The sequence below is a fragment of the Drosophila erecta genome, unplaced genomic scaffold (genome assembly GCF_003286155.1).
Source record: "Drosophila erecta strain 14021-0224.00,06,07 unplaced genomic scaffold, DereRS2 tig00000021-arrow-pilon, whole genome shotgun sequence".
Classification (NCBI taxonomy): Eukaryota; Metazoa; Arthropoda; class Insecta; order Diptera; family Drosophilidae; genus Drosophila; species Drosophila erecta.
Window position 1 is genome coordinate 18637857 of NW_020825198.1, and position 16329 is coordinate 18654185.

Sequence of the window (16329 nt, forward strand, 5' to 3'; positions counted from 1 at the left end):
TTTCCGTTACTAGAAAATATTTGGTATTTAGTATAATCACAAATCACAATTTTTATATCTAGTATTTTCTTTCGGTATCGCGTTTAACACGATGTTATTTAACCCACAACGGTCACACTGCACAACTCGTCCGTACCTCGGCGGTCCGTAAACAATATTTACTCGGTTTTCGGCTAAATAGCCAGAGAAACGCAACGGGAAATCGTTTAAAATGCGCCCCAGTGCACCGAGTTTAAAGGCAAAATGAATTGAAGTGAGTGCATCTGCCGCAGAGCCCAGAAAACTTCCCCCGACATTGCAGGCTGTACAAAACTGATACTGAAACACACGCACACAGACGTACAGACACGGACGTGGGTTTATGCCACCACCCGCTGGCCACAAAAGTAGAAATTACTAATACTATGGTTGGCACGATGCTCCATATTGCCGCTGAGACATGTAAAAGTTGCATTCGTTTTTTTTTTCGTTTACAATATTTTTAAGTGGTTAGTCGAAAAATACAAAATTTTCTTAACAAAAAACAACAACTTTGAAGTGCTCCACTTTTGAGTTGAACATATTTTTAAACTTGGTGCATTCACGAAGATTGCGCACTCGCCTCCCGCATAAACGCGCAGCATTGCCAGATGTTGGTTACGTGTTTTTCGCACGGTATCTGGCAACGCCCGCCTCCCTCGATTTTCGCTTTGCACGCGCATTCGTGAAAATGGCGGCGTTCTGGCACCGTCGCTGCCAAATTTTTTGTACATCAAAATAATCAAAATAAAGCATTCTTCCAGTGCTCAACAATCAGTCCGTGCGAGCACGCGGGTGTGTGTGTGTGCGCAGGAAAAGCCGCCGATCGGGAAAAGTGTAGAAAAGGGATAGCGAAGCAAACAAAAGGCAGAGAATTAGCGAGATAACACACACGCGACAACGACTGCAACGGATGCGCCAGGAGAAAGGCGACGACAGTGACGGCGAAGGCGAGTGCGAGTGAGCCAGCGCAGCACCAAGTCAGCGGAGCACCCGCTTTTTTGGCCAAGGTGAATGCGATTACCTGTGCGCGGCATCCAGGTGTCCGCAGCACCTGGTTTATGGCCCACGACCGCCAGGTAGCCAGCGGTCAGGTAGCACCTCCACCACTTACCTGTTTCTCCACCACCTCGTACATCATCTGGTATAAATACTAAAAGCGCCTCCCCTTGCATTGCAGTTCGCTTCTGGAGCGCACAGCATGCAACAACTCCGCCAACACCAACACAGGATGTGCGCAACTAGTTGATCGGAACAGGATCGCTCGCCCACACCACCACACAGAAGTCAGAGGAAGAACACACTCGCCAAAAACATAAACACCACACAGCACGATGAACACCAGCCAGACAGCTGCCGGCAATCGCATCACCTTCACCAGCCAGCCGCTGCCCAATGGCACAATCAACATAGCCGGCAATCCCGGCGCGGTCATCTCCACGGCCCAGCTGCCGAATACCACCACCATCAAGACGATCCAGGCGGGGATCGGTGGTCAACATCAGGGACTTCAGCAAGTGCATCATGTCCAACAGCAGCAGCAGTCGCAACAGCAGACGCAATCCGTAGGTGCCACCCAAACACAAACCCTAGTTATTAAATCCAACCACCATGCTGTCACCCTGCCGGCGGGTCTAGTCTCAAGTGCACCAGCAGGAATCGTAACCATGACCAAGACCATCAATCAGGTATCCATATTAAAGCTAAACCCACTTCGGGCACTAGGCGATTGCAACTCGGGCGTATCCCTCGTCCTAATCTGATCCTTATTCAAAACCTTTTCAATTCCTCGCTCGAATCGGATAGTAGTGGCCGCACACACTTTGGTTGTATACTTTTATTATGCTTTCATCTGCCTCGCTGCCCGAAAATCCCTTATCCTTACCCAAATGGGGTTAGTTTCGCTTTATTTATTTTTCGCTTTAAAAAATGTCCTATATACACTAATATGAACTCTGAAATGTATTACTGAGTCTAGGGTCAATTTGGAAATTCTATGATTTATCTGTGCTTTTTACTAGTTCACGTTTATTTGAGTCATTCCAATACTTTTATTTTAAATCATTTAATTTTTATTTTGTACGATAGTCATTTCACTTAATTAGAACATGACGCAGTTTAACTACTTTTTGTTATAAGTATCTTTTCCCGAAACCGAAAATTTTTCAAAAGATCAAATCGTTAACTACCATTAAAAAACACGCACTAGCCCAACCTCAACTTTATTTTACACAAGATCCAAACTAAAACATTTGTAGAACTCTTGCTTTCGATGCTCGCTTTATATAAAAACAAATATCGTAGATCACACGCCTTCAAATTTGGTTAGCACTGAGAGAATCGGTTAAACAACTTATTTCCGCACTATTTTGGGTCCTTTGACGAGCGATTAAGTCAACTGCTGCATGATGTAGGCTATCTTAGAACCCCGCAAACCTTTCAATGCATCCTCTGGTCCAAATAGACTTTGAAAAGTGTGCTGAGATAAACTAACGAACGATTAATCGACTAATGATATTTTCGTGTATTTCCCAGGCCGGTCAGCCCCTGCTCAACTCAATGTTGCCGGCAGGCGTGGTGGTGGGCATGCGCCACCAGGCGCCGTCGCAGCAGCAGCAGAAGAATGTGCCCACCAACCCGATTAGCCGTGTGATGATCAACTCCCACATGGCGGGCGTTAGACCACAGAGTCCATCGGTGAGTATGAAGGATAATGATGCTATCACTACGGTTGTTGTGGAGGGTTCTTCCCTACTAACTCACAGAACTCCCTAACCCAGCCACGCTCCTCACAAACACGCATGTGCACAGCCCACCATTCACGCACACCATACACACCATACTCCAGCAGATGAAAACCGAGTCTCTCTGTCTTCTCTCTCTACTTTTAGATAACTTTAAGCACACTTAATACGGGTCAGACCCCGGCATTGCTGGTCAAGACGGATAACGGATTCCAGCTGTTGCGCGTGGGCACGACGACGGGTCCGCCGACGGTGACACAGACTATAACCAACACCAGCAATAACAACAACACGACAAGCACCACAAACCATCCCACAACCACACAGATCCGTCTGCAAACTGTGCCGGCTGCAGCTGTAAGTAGATACCAACAACAACAACAACATCAGCAGCAACAACAGCAGCAATCGCAACAGCAGCAACAAGCAACCAGCACTACCGCCAGCACTAGTATTGCACTGCGCAAAACGATTGTCCGTACTTCATCCACAGTCCCATCCAGCAATAATAATAATAATAGTATCAATGCCACCACCACCACCAACACCACCACTACCAACAACAACAACAAATCCGCTACTAACCACCAACAGCAGCAACAGAAGCTCCAACAGCAGCAACATCTGAAGGCCCAGCAGCAACAGAAACAGCAACAGGCATCCGCTGCCGCTGCTGCTGCAGCAGCTGCCGCCAATGTGGCAGCCACCATAAAGATCAAGCAAAACGTAAAGAGAAGCCAGCAGGATATACTCCTATTCGAACATTTTTTTGCTCTTCTCTCCTCTGTTCTCCTTTGTCTGTCATGCATTTGGATTTGATCTTCTTATTTATATAACTACGCCTACGCTTCAGTTCCGTTTTGGTTCGTCACAATCGAACACTTCATTTTGATTTATCCAAAATACTTTCATAATATGATTACATATATAATATATATATGTAAATGTAATGCATGCTGCGTTGTGTAACTGTCTGTGTATTTTCGATGCTCCTTATTTCGATTCGATTTAGTTATATGCGCTGTACACGAGTTGCTGGTCCAGGCCAAAAATCATGTAATATGCCTGGATATTGGCTATGGGGCTGCCCCGGGCTTACCAACGATGTGTGCTGGGCTGTTGTCTTACTCCTTAAAGATCTCCCCTTGATGGATATTTTCTAACCAAAGTCCACTGGGGTGTAATGCCTTGAGCCCATGCTTAATAAGATCTCAGTAATTTATCATAAGTGAAATTATAATAATTCCTTCACAAGCAAATTATTTTATCTAGAGAACTTAATATAGTCATTTCATTTATTTTCTCAATTTTTCAAAGGGCTTCACTTATCTAATGTCGAGTAGTGAAATTTACCTGGTCTAATTTTGGATTACCTAATTGATTTTAACAAAAAGATACATCTTTGTGCTTCCGAACGATATGAACCTTGATCCTTAGGACATTTTACTGTAATGTAACCAGTTCATCTCATTGCCCCAATCATAGCCCTACCCCCTGCACACATAATTGGAGACCAGGACTTTAAACCCATCCATCCTGAAAAAAAGAACCATCATCATCTTTATTCCGCTATGAAATATTTTTAATAATTATTCTAACGCTTTTTGGTCTTAATTTTGCACTACTATATATGACTTACATTTATCCAAACATATTAATAACTCATTTTCCTTTTGCAGTCTATGACCAACACGACCGCTACCAGTAACATTATTGTCAATTCGGTGGCCAGCAGTGGATATGCAAACTCATCGCAGCCGCCGCACCTGACGCAATTAAATGCGCAGGCGCCACAACTGCCGCAGATTACGCAGATCCAAACAATACCGGCCCAGCAGTCTCAGCAGCAGGTGAACAATGTAAGCTCCGCGGGAGGAACGGCAACGGCGGTCAGCAGTACGACGGCAGCGACGACGACGCAGCAGGGCAATACCAAAGAAAAGTGTCGCAAGTTTCTAGCCAATTTAATCGAATTGTCGACACGGGAACCGAAGCCGGTGGAGAAGAATGTGCGCACCCTCATCCAGGAGCTGGTCAACGCGAATGTCGAGCCAGAGGAGTTTTGTGACCGCCTGGAGCGCTTGCTCAACGCCAGCCCGCAGCCGTGTTTGATTGGATTCCTTAAGAAGAGTTTGCCTCTGCTTCGACAAGCGCTTTACACAAAGGAGCTGGTTATCGAAGGCATTAAACCTCCACCGCAGCACGTTCTCGGCCTGGCCGGACTATCTCAACAGTTGCCTGTAAGTCTACCAAGCCATTCAATTTTCTGTGATTTTTATTAATTCTCCTTGTTTCTGTTCTTTCTGTATTAGAAAATCCAAGCGCAAATCCGTCCGATCGGTCCTAGCCAGACAACGACCATTGGACAGACGCAGGTGCGTATGATAACGCCGAACGCCTTGGGCACGCCGCGACCTACCATTGGCCACACCACGATATCGAAGCAGCCGCCAAACATTCGATTGCCCACGGCCCCGCGTCTTGTCAATACAGGAGGAATTCGCACGCAGATACCCTCGTTGCAGGTGCCTGGTCAGGCGGTAAGTTAAAATTTATCTTATCTATTTGTTCTCAAATGTATATCCCATTTATATTTGATGATTTTTGGTAAAAATATTTTGAATATGAGCGTTTCTAGTCTCGAACTAATCAAAGGGGGTAACCTTAAAATCATCACTATGTATTTATAGTTGATCAAAACTCTATCTCTATCAATATAAAATAAACACAACATTTATATATTTATTTGCAGAATATTGTGCAAATACGTGGACCGCAGCATGCGCAGCTGCAGCGCACGGGATCGGTCCAGATCCGGGCCACAACTCGTCCTCCAAACAGTGTGCCCACAGCGAACAAACTCACTGCCGTCAAGGTGGGACAGACGCAAATCAAAGCGATTACGCCCAGCCTGCATCCACCGTCGCTGGCGGCCATCTCTGGGGGACCACCGCCGACGCCCACGCTATCTGTTTTGTCTACGTTGAACTCCGCCTCGACCACATCGCTGCCGATACCGTCGCTACCCACGGTCCACCTTCCTCCCGAAGCTCTTCGAGCCCGTGAGCAGATGCAAAATTCACTGAACCACAACAACAATCACTTCGAAGCTAAACTGGTGGAGATCAAGGCGCCCTCCCTGCATCCGCCGCACATGGAGCGGATCAACGCATCGCTCACACCAATTGGAGCCAAGACGATGGCAAGGCCGCAGCCCCCGATCAGCAAGGCGATAGGGAAAAAGAAACGCGATGCCATGGAAATGGACGCTAAATTGAACACATCGAGCGGAGCAGCGGCGTCAGCTGCCAACTCGTTTTTCCAGCAGAGCTCCATGTCCTCTATGTACGGTGACGATGATATCAACGATGTGGCCGCCATGGGCGGTGTTAACTTGGCGGAGGAGTCGCAGCGGATTCTCGGCTGCACGGAAAACATCGGCACGCAGATTCGTTCCTGCAAAGATGAGGTATTTCTCAATCTGCCCTCCCTGCAAGCCAGAATACGGGCAATTACTTCGGAGGCGGGACTGGATGAGCCGTCGCAGGATGTGGCCGTTCTGATATCGCATGCTTGTCAGGAGCGACTGAAGAACATCGTTGAGAAGTTGGCTGTGATAGCGGAGCACCGCATTGATGTCATCAAGGTATGTTGAAATTTCTATTATTTTTCAAGAAAACTATTAATTCATTATTTCATACAGTTGGATTCACGCTACGAGCCCGCCAAGGATGTACGCGGTCAGATCAAGTTCCTTGAGGAGCTGGACAAGGCCGAGCAGAAGCGACACGAGGAACTGGAGCGTGAGATGCTGCTGCGGGCTGCCAAGTCCCGCTCGAGGGTAGAGGATCCCGAACAGGCCAAGATGAAGGCGAGGGTGTGTTCGCAAGCGCCTTTCCCTGTAGCCGTTTACTCAAGTCCTTCTCTTATTGTTTAGGCCAAGGAGATGCAACGCGCCGAAATGGAGGAGTTGCGTCAACGAGATGCCAATCTGACGGCGCTGCAGGCGATTGGACCTCGGAAAAAGCTGAAGCTGGACGGCGAAACAGTCAGTTCGGGAGCGGTATGTATAGTGCAATCATTCTTAATGATATTATCCTTAAATTTAGCTCAGTTGACTCCCAGAACGGTTATTAATTAAGCTGTGTTATTCCAAAAAGGGTTCAAGTGGCGGCGGAGTGCTAAGCAGCTCGGCATCTGCGCCGACGACGTTACGGCCTCGTATAAAACGTGTGAACCTGCGCGACATGCTCTTCTACATGGAGCAAGAGCGGGAGTTCTGTCGCAGTTCCATGTTGTTCAAGACATACCTCAAGTGATCGCTGCTGTTGCCCATCAATCGCACCGTCTTCTCCTCGCTGATCCTCCTACTCCGTGGACTGACGTCGTTGTTGTGTATTCAGCTTTACGATTTCATCCATTTGCAATATAATTTAACCTCAAATTTATCTGCGTCGCGTCTCCCCTGTTGTTGTTTCTTTTTAGTTAGGCGGCTTTATTTAATTTCTATTTTTACTCTATTCACATAAATTTCTAAATTCTTAATCGTATTTGATTTTAAGCCTAATTTAAAGCTCGTTTATTTCCCCAATAAATTGTCTGTAAAACTTAAACCAAACCAATCCAAAAACAAAACAAAACCAGAGTAACGTAAATAAACGAAGAGAATAAAATAATAGAGAGGAAAGTAAGAGAAAAGAGAACGCGCAGTCAGCGGGCGTTTGATTTGTAATTTGTAACATAATAATGTTTGCATCAACTGCATTGACGGCCTTATCTAAACGATATAAACATAATTATTAATATTTAATTATTTAGCTTAGTTTGTTAAACGAAAACGAAGCATAATTCCTAGATATTAAGTAAAAAGAAAGCGCGCGCGCGAAGATAAATCGAAACCGAATTACAGATAAATGGTTTTTAAAACCACAAAATCGAAACAAGTTCAGCAACAGCAAAACAAAACAACACATCAAAAACAGAACCGCAAAAAATATCAATTTAAACTTACATTGAATTAGTTCTAGTTGTTTAAAAAAGATGTAATTTTTAATTACCTATATTGTATAAACGGAAATCAATCGTTAGGCAAGACCACTACAAACCCAACAAATTGTAAATACATGCTAGGCTACGATTTTTCTAATAGATAACTAGGTAAAAACGCAAACGTAATTAACAAATTATCGATGGCTAGGAACGATGTGAGCGCAGACACCTTGGCACACCGAGATACAATATGTTTTTATTAGTGGCGCTCGTTTATCCATCAAGAAACACGGTTCATTAGGCTTCATAGATCCGGAACTCCCCTAATGCAATGAGCTGCACACAAAATAGACAAATTTTTATACAATTAGCCCGAAAAATCTTGTAAAATAAAATCCCATAAAAAATTATAACAAATAAATTGACAACAATTGATGTAATTCAGTAAAACTAAGCAAAAAATTGAACCATTCTAAACAAAATTCTTTGTGTGTATAAACATATGATAAACAAAAAGCAGACGCAACCGTAAACAGCGCATAGTTTGGTAAGCATATAACTGAATATATATATGTATATATATTGATATATATATATTATTATTATTATGTTTTAACATTAAGCAAAAAAATAAAAGAAAAAATTCAGAAAACTTCAACTGATCACGGAGAATTATTAGTTGGGAAAACGCAGAATTTATTTAAGTGCGCAGTGTTTTCTTATGCAAATTATTATTTTATGTCGTATAGAATATGTAACGGTATCTCAGTTAATTAGCTAGTTAAATCATTACAATTTATGTAGTTGAATTAATTAATTTTATTGATATTTTTATATTCATTTATTATGTTAATTAATCTTACTGAAATTTTGTGTAGCCCCCATAGAATGAAAATCTAACACAAAATAAACGGAACCAAATTCACGTTTGGATTCAACGAGAAACCCTTAACAAATTGGCAATTTTTTTTATATTTTTGTACGATTTGTTTTCGTAATTTTAAAATTGAAATCGTGAAATCGCGTTGGCAACGATAAGATCACCCTTATTGGTTGCATTTCAATGCATTGAACAGATTTATATACCAAAGCCTTTGATTTTTGTATTCCATGCAATAAAAGGTCGAATAAATTCAGTGACTGTTGTTAAATAATGCACCTCAGAGGTTGTTATCATCAGTTTTTCACTTTAAATTTAGGCGCCAGAAGTTTTGAGGTTCCTGGTAACTCTATACCATCAGAAAAGTGTGACCGGACGTAAGAAAGTATTTCACATAAAACACTAGCGCTAAAAATGGATAATGGATAGGAGACTACATGAAAAGACAATACGAACAAAAACATAAATTTGGGGAGTGATTTGAAGTAAGTAAAAGCACGTACCTAATAATGTGATTATAGATATTCAGCTTTCTGCTGAAAGGCATTTGCTGCTATACCAGAAGTCAAGGAAATGCACAATGAGTTTTCTGGATGACAATAATGCATGTGGGCAGAATCTGCTGAATATAGTGTCGGTGGGTAACTCCATAATAGCGGAGATCCTGCGGCTCAAGGATTACGTGCCCAGAATTTATAGGTAACTTAGATTAAATATCCGAGTCGATGATTAATTGGTGAGCACTCCTCCCCAGATTGGACAACAAGGCTGATAAGGCGAAATATGGCGAGCTTATTCTGGATTTCAGCTACTTCAAGTTAGCTGAGGATCACGAGAAGAAGATCGAACAAAGTCGGGTAATGTGACATGACTATATCAGACCCTCCGGCATATTTAACCCCGTAATCTCCTCCAGGAACTGACCGAACTGGATGATGAGGCGCGTGCCCAGCTTCCGCTAATCACAAGATTTTACTTGGCCTTCCAGAGTATCCATCACTATGCGTCCGATCTCCAGCAATATATCGAGGAATTGAACAGTGGCTACTATATTCAGCAGACATTGGAGACGGTGCTTCTGGAGGAGGAGGGTCGCCAGCTGCTCTGCGAATCCCTGTATCTCTTTGGTGTGATTCTCCTTCTGCTCGATTTTCACATTCCTGGAGATGTGAGAGAACGTCTGCTGATCGCCTACTATCGGTATAGTGGAGGAGATGCAACGCCTAGCGGAGACGAGAGTAATATCCATGATGTTTGTCTTCTGCTCCGATCCACGGGCTATGTTCACCCCTCGGATGCCGCTAAAGTGCTAGCAGTGGGTGGCAAACAGGCAGCTGCAGGAGCTGCGAGCCTAGTGGTTCCGCGATACCCGGAAACTTACTTCTCTCGCTTTCGTTTTGATGAGAATTTCGTGGATCTAGTTGTGGCTCGTCTACGGTGCGATGATATATACAACCAACTGACTCTGTACCCCCATCCCGCCCATCGCTCTACGGCTCTGTCTACTCAAGCGGCCATGTTGTATGTGTGCTTGTATTTCTGTCCGAAAGTTCTCCATTCTCAAGGCTCCCAGATGCGCGAGATTGTGGACAAGTTCTTTTGCGACAACTGGACCATATCAGTGTACATGGGCATCACTGTGAATCTGGTGGATGCCTGGTTGGATTTCAAAGCCGCTCGATCTGCAATAGAAAATGTGATCAGTCCTACAGCGATTAAAGCACTCTGTCAGCAGCAAAAAGAGCAGTTGGGAAAGACCACTCTAAAAACTCAGGAGATTGTTCGTGAAGGAGTTTTAAATGACAACTTTGTTTTGGAGCACGCCAACAAAATCATACTCCTAATGAGGCAATCCAATGTCCTGCTCCGCTGGTTTTGCCTGCACACCTCAAGGGAGGTTTTCATCTTTTCTCATACAGCCACTTTGCCGGGTCAAGTGCAAAAAGTGGTGCTCCAGGAACTACAATTCGATAGGAATATGCTGTATAACCTGCTGCTTAACTGCAGCCAAATGGAACTGAGTGTGAGGGAGTTCCTGGCAGAGATTCAGCAGACTAAGGAGAATCGCTGGACGAGAAGCAGAGAGGAGGCCATGCAAAGGCTAAAGGAGTTGAGTGAAGCCTTTGCCGGCTCCAGACCTTTGACCAAGATTGAGCAGAATCCTCAACTACAGCAATGGTTTGAGGAAGTTGCGGGGCGGCTCCAAAAACTGGAATTGACCAGGCCGCAAAAGTCCGGACGTCTGATTATTCAAGTGATGCAGGCACTGGACGATGTGCAGGAGTATCACAACCTTCATTCCAACATGCTGGTGAAGCAGCAACTGCAGGAGACGCGGGAAATGCTCAATCGGATGGCTCAGGTACGACTTACACCAATTTGATCAGCATGCTTTAACCAATTTGTACGTTCCGCAGCTAATAAATCTGAAAGAAGACATTGAGATTCAAATCCAGATGATCACTGACTTCAGCTATGCTTGGCATCTTCTGCAGCGGGACTTCACACCTCCAATGCAGGAACACATCAAACGACAGCCACAAGCGGTGATCGGTATACGAGCGGTGTTCCTCAAGTTGGCCAGCACTCTGGAGGTGCCGCTGATGCGGATAAACCAGGCTAGAAGCGAGGATCTGGTCTCTGTGTCAAACTACTACAGCACCGAGCTTGCCAACTTCCTGCGACGCGTTCTGCAGATTGTTCCAGAAACCATGTTCAGTATTCTGGCAAGGATCATATATCTCCTTACAAACGTAATCAAGGAATTCCCCACTAAAGTGGAGAAGGAGCGTCTAAAGGACTATGCCCAGTTTGAGGAGCGGGCGAAAGTGGCTCAGCTTACGAACTCCATTGCTGTTTTCACGAAAGGAATTCTTATGATGAAAACGACTCTAGTGGGAGTAATCGAGCTGGATCCTAAACAACTATTGGAGGATGGAATACGCAAGGAGCTTGTAAATCACCTGGCCAATGCGTACAATCTGGGCCTGATATTTACGGCCGAAAAAGGCAAGACTCCTGTGCAGCTTCTTCAACAAAAACTGCAAGGTCTGGCGAAAACGATAGAAGGATATCGTAGATCCTTCGAATATATAGAAGACTATTTAAGAGTTCAGGGACTTCGAATTCTGCTAGAGGAATCGCAGCGCATTATTAACTACAATGTGGAGAAAGAATGCAACGCCTTTCTTCGCAGCAAAGTGCAGGAATTTCAATCAGAGCACCAAAGTCAGATCATTCCTATTCCCAACTTTCCACCGCTGCTTGGAGATCCTTCCAACAACTTTATTGGCCGTCTGGCCCACGAAATTCTCCGCTGCACAGATCCCAAGCAAACTATTTTTCTGGACCTGAAGAGCACCTGGTATGAGAAGAAAGCTCCTCACCAGGAAGTTCTTGCTGGCTCTGGATTCTTTGAGATACTTAGAGAAGCCTTGGCTCCCGCGGGAATGGTCGGATTGGAGCGCCTCTACGCTCACATGTTGGCTGATGAGTTAAAGCGGAACTTGGAACGGTTACAGCGTAACCTTACCTCGGATCGTATGTGGGTGGATACGTTAGAGACTCTGACTCGGGAATTAGAGGCCCGGGACTTCCCATCTCCGGAGGTGTCCAAGCAGCCTTTGAAGTATTATCAAGGTTACACCAACCGATGGCTAAAAGTGTGGCCCACGCTGCTGGATTGGGTTTTGACCATCGGACAGAAACAGCTGCTCCGCAGAGAAATTGCAGGAGAGCTACGCTTTAGCAGCAAATGTGATGCCAAGTTGCTGGAGAACACGGCTGATACCCTAAACAAGTGAGATAAACTATCTTCTATCAATATATATATTCAATTTTCTTTTCACACTCAGAGCACTTTTACTAGAACTGTCTCTTAGCAAGGATCTCTGTGATGAAAAGGGCGTAGTCATGCTGACGGAACTACAAGAAACCCTGCTCTATACGGGAAACTTTGAGCCCCTGGAGCAAGTCTTTCTTATCACTAAAAACACCCACAACATGGCGCTCTTTATGTTTCTTTTCACCGTTGCTCATTTGGGTCGTCTGCAGTATTCCACGATAACCGATTGTCTGTTGCCAAAGTCAGCCAAAGATAACATTGATAATGTGCCTTTTATTGTGGGTCTAATAACGATCATGCAGCAGTTCCACAAGAATGTCAAGATGCTGTATATATCCTACCTGAGCCAGTACGTGGTGACTGTATCAGAGGCTCAATTGTTGTAAGTACAATACATACAATACAGTCTAGGAATTTAAGATCACAAATACTACTTCTTTATTAGGGATAAAGAAATTCTGGGTCACGAGGTCGTCACCGCCCTGCACTTCCTACTAGCGTTTATACGCATTGGTCGTTTGCCACTCGGAGTTCTGGAGCAGCGCATTCCCAATATAATACTTAGCGAGTACGAGTACCTATCCACACCGCTAAAATGAAAACAAACGAACAGGTTTGAGCTAAACAAACTTTAATAAATCTGAAAACATAACAAGGAAATGCCTCGCTGAGGTACAAGTGGAGATTGTAGTTGGATGGGTTGCTAAACTCAGTGGTCCTTAGCAGGCAGTAACTCTTTACGTGATGACCGTGGGAGCATTGCGCCCAGTGAACTTGGGCAGCTGAGAGATCTCCAGAGCGATGTCGATCAAGGGTTTCAGCATCACGCTGGCCTGACCCAAAACGTTCTCCTTCTCATAGGAATCAATGTACAAGCTGAAGAGGGACAATTCATCGATTATTGAAAGCAATTAATTGAATAAATCTCATCAATACTCACCGAACGGTTGCTCCCGAGCTTCCAGTTCCACTGAGGCGCACCACAATGCGGCTGCCATCCTCGAACACAATGCGCAGACCCTGTTTGGTGGCCACCGACTTGTCGACCGGATCTGTGTAGCTGAAGTTGTCGGCCTCCTTGACCTTGTAGGTTTTTCCGCCGCTTGAATAGCTCTTGCCGACGAACTCCGGAGCAGTTATGGCTTTCTCCATGGTGGCCACCATCTCGTTGCAAGGATCAGAAGCGCACTCCTCATAATCGTAGCGGGTAAAGTAGTTGCGTCCATACACAGACCAGTGCTGCTTAAGGATGTCTTCGATGCCTTTACCCGTGTGCTGCATCACGGATATCCAGGCCAGAACTGCCCAGATGCCGTCCTTTTCGCGGATGTGATTGGAGCCAGTTCCAAAGCTCTCCTCTCCGCAGAGACACAACCTTCCGGCGTCCATGAGGTTACCGAAGTACTTCCATCCAGTGGGAACCTCAAACACCTCCTTGCCCAACTTTCTACCCACCAAGTCCACAGCGGATGCAGTCGGCATACTACGGGCGAATCCTTGAACACCATTCTTTTGGAAGTACGGTATGGCCTCCAGGTAGTGTGCAATCACTGCCAGCGAGTCGCTGGGAGTTACGAAGAAAGCCTTGCTTCCAATGATCATGTTGCGGTCACCATCTCCATCAAAAGCAGCTCCTATGTCATAGTCTCCCTGGGCGACAGTGTCAACCAGGTCCTTGGCGTATGTGAGATTTGGGTCAGGATGCAGACCCCCAAAGTCCGGCAGTGGAGTGGTGTGAACAACCGATGACTCGGTGGCACCCAAGCGGTTCAGGAAGATCTCCCGCACATAGGAGCCGGTAACTCCATTCATCGCATCGATGCGCATTTTCAAAGGCTTTCCAGTGGCTTTTCCACTCACGAAGTCCTTCAGCTTTGCAAAGTCGAAGATCTCCTCCATGTGGCGCACATAGTTGGCCACCGAATCAATCACCTCCACGGTAAATGGTTTTCCGGCGATGTCGAACGAAGTTACACCCACCTTTGTGATGTCGATCTGAAGGTTGCGCACCAGCTTGTACTGCTTGATCTCGGTGGTAATCTTGTAGATCAGATTGGTGAACGCGTCCGGGGCAGGTCCTCCGTTCTCGCAGTTGAACTTGATGCCGAAGTCATTCTCTGGACCACCGGGATTGTGGGATGCAGTCAATACAATGCCGCCTATAAGGTTTAAAAAGCATTTTTAAAGCGTGCCTTTGTTCATATTTGTGTGCTTTTTCTAAAAGAATTTTAAATTCCAAAGGGGCATCCTTTTGCTGAGGGATCCTGGCTTTAATGTGAAAGAACTTTTCCGGAAATTATTTTAACTACTTGCACTTTTAACAGTTATACATTTCGATGTTCGGCATTGTACTTGATTAGTGTCTAGAAGTACTGGCCGATGTTTTGCTTGGACTGGTCATTATAGATCTTTGAGTAAGTACAAAAGCTCAGATTCAAATCTTGGATAGTATTAAGATGCCTTTTCATATGGATTTTACAATATTGCTTCTATATTGCGATAGCTGTAAGCTTGACAGGCGTTCTTTTGGTAATATAAGCACTAGATATGGATATCTATCCCGTTTTTAAAACATTTTAATGATTTCATTCGCTAAGTATTTGCAGCATAACATTTAACTAAAAGGTACTCTAACTATTTAATATTCAATTACCCTTGGTAAAGTCCCTAAATCGATTGTAACCGATTCATATTTGGTTGCCCGATTAACGAACTCTCTGTTAACCGATTGAATCCATAGTTATTATTCGACCCCAGGGACCTCTGTCAACGAACAGCCGCCGCCCGTTGATTGTATGGAGATGCTTCTTATCAATTAAAATCTTTATGAGCACAGTGGAGACTGCCTGCATTGAACTCACCCAAAGCCTTGTTGTGACGGATCAGGCTGGATACGGCGGGGGTGGACAGGATGCCGTTCTGACCCACCAGCAGCTTGGAGACCCCATTGGCAGCGGATAGCCGAACAATTAGCTCGGCAGCCTCCTTGCAGTAGAAACGTCCATCGCCACCAACTACGAGCGTGGAACCCACCAGAGCAGCTCCATTGGCTTCCAATATGGCCTGGACAAAGTTTTCCGTGTAGTTCGGCTGGGTGAAAACCTTAACCTGAGATTGGAAATGGATTTCAGAAGTTATGAAATGTAACTGCGAGTTTTTCCGCCATCTGAAGACCTCACCTTTTTGCGCAATCCACTGGTTCCTGGCTTCTGACCCTCGTAGGGCTTTGTGGCTACAATTTCCACCGTTAGCGACATGTCACTGGAGTTTTCCGGCTGCTGGCTGAATTCCAACTGGACGACTGAACCGCGTTTGCGTGCGATGAAAATTTAGAGTCAAGCACAGCACAGCGAAATTCGCCTCCCACTGATAAGCGAAATGGGTTCGGTCATGGCGATCAAGATAACCCCTATCATTGGTGCGTACTACTAGTACTCCTAATCTAATTTCGCGGGGGTGTGTCTTTAAAATCATAATGAAACCACGAATCCATCTATCTCTTTTTCACCACTCGAATTTCATTGCATTATCGCGATTTGCTGTAATTTTATCATGATGTATTGGTTAACTGAAAAGCCTAAAAGCTTGCAGTAGGGTGCAATGTCATTCAAGGGCATTCCAGGGTGCCGGCAAACAGCTGTTCTAATCGAAATGATTGCCAAATTTAAAAACAAAGCCATATAAAATACTTATATATTTAAAAAGTACTTAGCAAAAAAATAGTTAAAGTCATAAAAGCCTGAAAAAAAGTTTTGTTTATTTGTTTATGCATATTTAAACAACAGCTGCAGCTGTTTAACAGCAGCTTTACAGACGCTGGGAAGCAGAGTTGCCGATTCACCGCAGGTAGAATA

The 16329-nt window shown here is 44.8% G+C and overlaps 3 protein-coding genes across 13 annotated transcripts; 2 read left to right on the forward strand and 1 right to left on the reverse strand.

Annotated features, from left to right (window-relative positions):
• The first annotated feature begins 75 nt into the window (after nucleotides 1-75).
• LOC6544891 (transcription initiation factor TFIID subunit 4) lies at nucleotides 76-8298 on the forward strand. 10 transcript variants are annotated; one of them, XM_026977777.1, is made up of 10 exons: nucleotides 76-253; nucleotides 1199-1706; nucleotides 2554-2715; nucleotides 2910-3488; nucleotides 4442-5002; nucleotides 5075-5302; nucleotides 5515-6408; nucleotides 6466-6639; nucleotides 6700-6825; nucleotides 6923-7081. In XM_026977777.1, the coding sequence occupies exons 2-10, from the start codon at nucleotides 1353-1355 to the stop codon at nucleotides 7079-7081; spliced, it is 3237 nt and encodes a 1078-aa protein (XP_026833578.1). In that variant the 5' UTR covers nucleotides 76-253; nucleotides 1199-1352. The 10 variants fall into 10 exon arrangements, with proteins under 10 accessions (XP_026833578.1, XP_015014069.1, XP_026833576.1 ...); XM_026977775.1 differs by lacking the exon at nucleotides 76-253 and adding an exon at nucleotides 652-1028 and having other exon boundaries at nucleotides 6923-8298; XM_015158581.2 differs by lacking the exon at nucleotides 76-253 and adding an exon at nucleotides 677-1028 and having other exon boundaries at nucleotides 1199-1583; nucleotides 2910-3119; nucleotides 6923-8298.
• Nucleotides 8299-9006: 708 nt separating this feature from the next.
• LOC6544892 (WASH complex subunit homolog 5) lies at nucleotides 9007-13135 on the forward strand. 2 transcript variants are annotated; one of them, XM_026976886.1, is made up of 7 exons: nucleotides 9007-9116; nucleotides 9161-9330; nucleotides 9386-9488; nucleotides 9548-10993; nucleotides 11049-12430; nucleotides 12486-12857; nucleotides 12921-13135. In XM_026976886.1, exons 2-7 carry the CDS (start codon nucleotides 9212-9214, stop codon nucleotides 13072-13074), a joined length of 3576 nt encoding a protein of 1191 aa, XP_026832687.1. In that variant the 5' UTR covers nucleotides 9007-9116; nucleotides 9161-9211; the 3' UTR covers nucleotides 13075-13135. The 2 variants fall into 2 exon arrangements, with proteins under 2 accessions (XP_026832687.1, XP_026832686.1); XM_026976885.1 differs by having other exon boundaries at nucleotides 9175-9330.
• Nucleotides 13090-15859, reverse strand: LOC6544893 (phosphoglucomutase). The gene is made up of 4 exons (XM_001973145.3): nucleotides 15655-15859; nucleotides 15337-15583; nucleotides 13416-14634; nucleotides 13090-13351 (listed from the first exon to the last, which is right to left on the reverse strand). The coding sequence occupies exons 1-4, from the start codon at nucleotides 15730-15732 to the stop codon at nucleotides 13213-13215; spliced, it is 1683 nt and encodes a 560-aa protein (XP_001973181.1). The 5' UTR covers nucleotides 15733-15859; the 3' UTR covers nucleotides 13090-13212.
• Between the last annotated feature and the right edge of the window lie 470 nt (nucleotides 15860-16329).

Excerpts from the sequence above, each read along its gene's own strand:
- LOC6544893 (XM_001973145.3), bottom strand. The coding sequence starts at position 15,732 with ATGTCGCTAACGGTGGAAATTGTAGCCACAAAGCCCTACGAGGGTCAG. Across the intron at positions 14,635-15,336 it reads CCGTCACAACAAGGCTTTGG|GCGGCATTGTATTGACTGCA; the intron begins GTGAGTTCAATG and ends TAAACCTTATAG. Across the intron at positions 13,352-13,415 it reads AGCTCGGGAGCAACCGTTCG|CTTGTACATTGATTCCTATG; the intron begins GTGAGTATTGAT and ends GTCCCTCTTCAG.
- LOC6544891 (XM_026977777.1), top strand. The coding sequence starts at position 1,353 with ATGAACACCAGCCAGACAGCTGCCGGCAATCGCATCACCTTCACCAGC. Across the intron at positions 5,003-5,074 it reads GACTATCTCAACAGTTGCCT|AAAATCCAAGCGCAAATCCG; the intron begins GTAAGTCTACCA and ends TTTCTGTATTAG. Across the intron at positions 5,303-5,514 it reads TGCAGGTGCCTGGTCAGGCG|AATATTGTGCAAATACGTGG; the intron begins GTAAGTTAAAAT and ends ATTTATTTGCAG.
- LOC6544892 (XM_026976886.1), top strand. The coding sequence starts at position 9,212 with ATGAGTTTTCTGGATGACAATAATGCATGTGGGCAGAATCTGCTGAAT. Across the intron at positions 9,489-9,547 it reads AGAAGATCGAACAAAGTCGG|GAACTGACCGAACTGGATGA; the intron begins GTAATGTGACAT and ends AATCTCCTCCAG. Across the intron at positions 12,858-12,920 it reads GTATCAGAGGCTCAATTGTT|GGATAAAGAAATTCTGGGTC; the intron begins GTAAGTACAATA and ends CTTCTTTATTAG.